The sequence below is a fragment of the Galeopterus variegatus genome, unplaced genomic scaffold (assembly GCF_000696425.1).
Source record: "Galeopterus variegatus unplaced genomic scaffold, G_variegatus-3.0.2 Scaffold1012, whole genome shotgun sequence".
NCBI lineage: Eukaryota > Metazoa > Chordata > Mammalia > Dermoptera > Cynocephalidae > Galeopterus > Galeopterus variegatus.
Window position 1 is genome coordinate 411,233 of NW_007727123.1, and position 3,580 is coordinate 414,812.

A 3,580-nucleotide genomic window follows, 5' to 3' on the forward strand; every position below is an offset into this window, starting at 1 on the left:
GGCCACGCGCAGCGCGGGACAGGAGAGGGCCGAGCTAACCCTGGTAAGTCCCAAATTCTGGCTTTGAAAAAATAAATGTCCTCGGAGCAGGGGTCTCCAGTTCGGTGAAAGCGAGTTGCGTCCTGGCGCTTTGGGCTGTCCTGACCGTCTCTCTGGGTCCTCTCTCTTTAAATAACAATAATAATAATTACAAAGGCGAGAGAGCTTTCGGAGCTGGAATGGCCTGAGCATAGGTGAGTCTCATGCAGGGAGCATGCGAGGCCCGCGGGCTGGCAGGGCGGGGTCCCCCTCACGTCTCCACGGGACTCGGCACCATACTGTTGGGAGTGTCCGGGAGCTGCGAGGACAGGGAGGTCACATCGCTGCCGGAAGAGTTGCCTAGGGAGCCGGACTCAGAGAAGGAGACCTGGGGCGGCGGAGACACCAGAAAGGAGCGGATGAAGACGCGCCCGAACTGGTGCTCCGACGCCGCGTGCTCCGAGTCCGGGAGTGTCCCTTGGAACCGGACGCCGGCAGAAGGAGGGCAGGTCCCCAGGCGCACTCAGGGGGATTAGGGCGGGGGCGCGGTTGGGGTAATCCCGCGACCTCTCCTGCGCGGGCTTTAACCCAGGGAGGCCTGGTTCAGGGCGCATTATGGGCTGGGGTGAGGTGACAGGCTCTGCCACTAGCCCCCTTGCCTACGGCTGTCCCCTGCCCTTCATCCCATTGGAAGCCCCACTTCCTCCCCGCCTCGGCTAAGTGCCTAAATCCCCACCCCACCCCCAGGGTCCCGAGGTCGAGCCGGGCAGGGCAGGGCCTCACCAGCTGCTGGAAGGCGGGTTGGTCCAGGTCACTCTGGAGGGCGAACTCGCTAAGCGCTTTCCACGGCGGCTGGTACGTTTGTACTTCGACTGCGCTGCCCTGCACGGCGCTCTCGTGGCGGATGGGGCTGCCAGCCACCAGGGGCGTCCCGGTCAGTCCCTGGAGGCTCTGTGGGGCAAGCAGAAGGCGGACGGCGCTCGAGTTAGGTCTTGCCTTTTCTGCCACCTTTGAGACTGGGGCCCCGGGTATTGGGCTGTGATTCGGAACCTGTATTGGTTCGGGGAAGGCGCACACTCGACCGCACTCGGAAGAGCCCTCCTTCCCCACCGGGGATACCCCGGGGTCCGCAAATCCGCCACCGTGGGCCAGCCTCAGTATTGGGAGCTAACCACCCTGCAGGAGAAGGCGAGGCCTGCTACCCCGGCCCGGCCAGGTGTGCCGAGAGAAGGACACAACGCCGCTGCGCATATCCATGTCGCCGTGGGCTCCTCGCTGGGCCTGGGACCCCCAACTCGGGGCTGTCGCTGAGGAGAAGATCCGACCTCTGACAATAATTAGGGCACCTTCAACCCCAAGGCAAGCCTTGCTCTGAAGTTACAGACGCACGCTCTTTGGAGGGTCCAGTTCTCCCTGGATCTCCCCAGAGCCCGCCCAGAAAAGGGCACGCAGATGCGGCGGCGCGAACGCGAGGCCCCTCACCGTCTTGTCGTTGTGCTGCTGCTGCTGCAGCTGCTTCATAAGAATGGACTTTTTCTTGTCCTTGCAGCGCTTGTTCTGGAACCAGACGCGGATGACCCGCGGGCTCAGGCCGGTCATCTCGACGAGCTGCTCCTTCATGAGCGCGTCGGGCCGCGGGTTGGCGGCGTAGCACGTCCGCAGCGTGTGCAGCTGCTTCTCGTTCAGCACGGTCCGCACGCGGGTCGTCTTCTCCGTCTGCTTGTGCACGTGCGGGCGCAGCGAGGGCTGCCGGCCCGACCCTGCGTCTGCGAGGACAGGGTAGGGGCGAGAGGTGAGAGAAGGGCCGCCACCCACCCGCGGCGCCCAGCCTTGGGGAGGCCGCGCTCTCCGGGGCCCGATTTCGTTTCTCTTCTATTGCGTTTATTTCGTTTTATTGCTCGTCTCCCTCTCCATCCGTTCGCCTTACCCGGAGGGAGCTGTGCGCTTTCGTCCTTTCCCCCGCTCACCGGCCGGCCGCCCCGCAGCCATCTCTCCGGAGAGCAAGCGGGGAGCTCCGCGCTAGGCCGCTGCGGGACGGGAGTGGCCGCTCGGGGCTATGCCTCCTCCACTCCCAGAACGCTAGGAGGGCCGGCTTGGGCCCCGCGGGACGAGCGGAGCCCTCCGGAAGAAGTCGGAGTTTCAGAGGAAGAGAAAAAGGAAGGAGGCGCGCCCGGGACTCTGGAGCGGGAAAGGGACCGACGCGGACCCGGCACGCAGCGCTGCTCGGGAACTGGGGTTCGTCTCCCGCTCCCGGGGGCCTAGGAGGGAGGGCCCTTCCCCTTCGTTCAGAGCCCACTCGGACAGGGCCGCTCCATGTGTCGCGAACACCCGGCCTGGGGCATGGATGGGCCTCCAGCGTTCGGAACGGGCCCTTCCTGCCTGCCCCTGGGTCTCGGTCCCCAGGTCTCCTCCGTCAGGCTGCAGGTTTCCCGGCCCCGTGGCCGCCCGCCCTCCGCGCGCGCGCTGCCGCTGGCACTCTCCTTGCCTGGCCTCGGGTTCTCTCAGCCTCCGGGACTCGGAGCCTGATTCCTGCAGCCCGGAGCCCGCAACAAACAAAGGGGACTCACTCCGAGATCCGAGGCAGGAGCGCACCTAACACCCGCTTCATCCCGTTTCACATCCCCATCCGAACCTGGTCTACACAGCCACGGATGTATGTTGCACTGTTTAGATTTATGTCCCCCTCTAGACATGTCTAGGTGTGGATAAATATTTACAAATAGCCCAATCTCCTTCTATAGGGAGGAAACGGAGATCCAGGACGGGAGGAGCACTGCAAGGCCACACAGCCCCGGAGACTCGGCCTGATCTAGAGAGCTGCGCTGCGGGCCCGCGGCTACCCGGGGGACAGGGACTGAGGGTCTCTCACCACCCCCACTGCGTGTGCTCACACACTCAGACCCCGTCTCTGGGCAGCTCCTGATGAGGACACAGAACATCCTCCTGCGGTGTTTTCTATGCTACCTTCCACCTTCCGCCGTGCCTTTATACTTCCTCCCCCCTCCTGCCGTGCCCCCCAGGAGAACCTGGCTAAATAGTTCATCAAACTGGGCCTCAAAACACAGACACCATTTTACCCGAGGGCTCCAGGCTGGCTGAGCCCAAGCCCAGCTCCCTGTTGGAAGCTGTATGACTTACGTACATACCCCAGGGCAGACCAATCTTTCCTTTCTGATAATAACACATATTCCTCGAAGAAATTTTGAACACAAGTCCCCCTAGACAGGCACCACTTAAGCTCCCCGGTTGTCATTCACTCTCCTGCCCCCAGCACTGTGTCCCACCTCCTTCTGGTCACGGAGAACACAATTCTCCACCGTTCCCCATGCTCACGCGCTCGTACACACGCAGTGTCTCCCCTGCACACGCGAGCACACACGGCGTGTTCCCAGCACACAGTTGTGCACTCACACAGAAAACGCACTACCCCGGCAGACGGAACCCCACGCAAGTGACGACTTCTCACCAGGAGCACAAGCACCCTACACACACGCACACACCACTCACCCGGGCGCGGGCGGTGCGGGCCCCGGTGCCCGCGGCTTACCTGGCAGATGCAGGC

General features: G+C 63.5%; 1 protein-coding gene across 1 annotated transcript in view; it reads right to left on the reverse strand.

The window, feature by feature from the left end:
• Positions 1–289: 289 nt before the first annotated feature.
• The window catches only part of LOC103591693 (insulin gene enhancer protein ISL-2-like), a 5,714-nt gene continuing 2,423 nt past the window's right edge, over positions 290–3,580 (reverse strand). The window contains exons 3-6 of the mRNA XM_008574199.1: positions 2,215–2,547; positions 1,501–1,890; positions 802–969; positions 290–406 (exon numbers count right to left, since the gene is read on the reverse strand). Of these exons, the coding sequence (XP_008572421.1) occupies positions 290–406; positions 802–969; positions 1,501–1,890; positions 2,215–2,547 (1,008 nt within the window). The remainder of the gene's footprint in view (positions 407–801; positions 970–1,500; positions 1,891–2,214; positions 2,548–3,580) is intronic.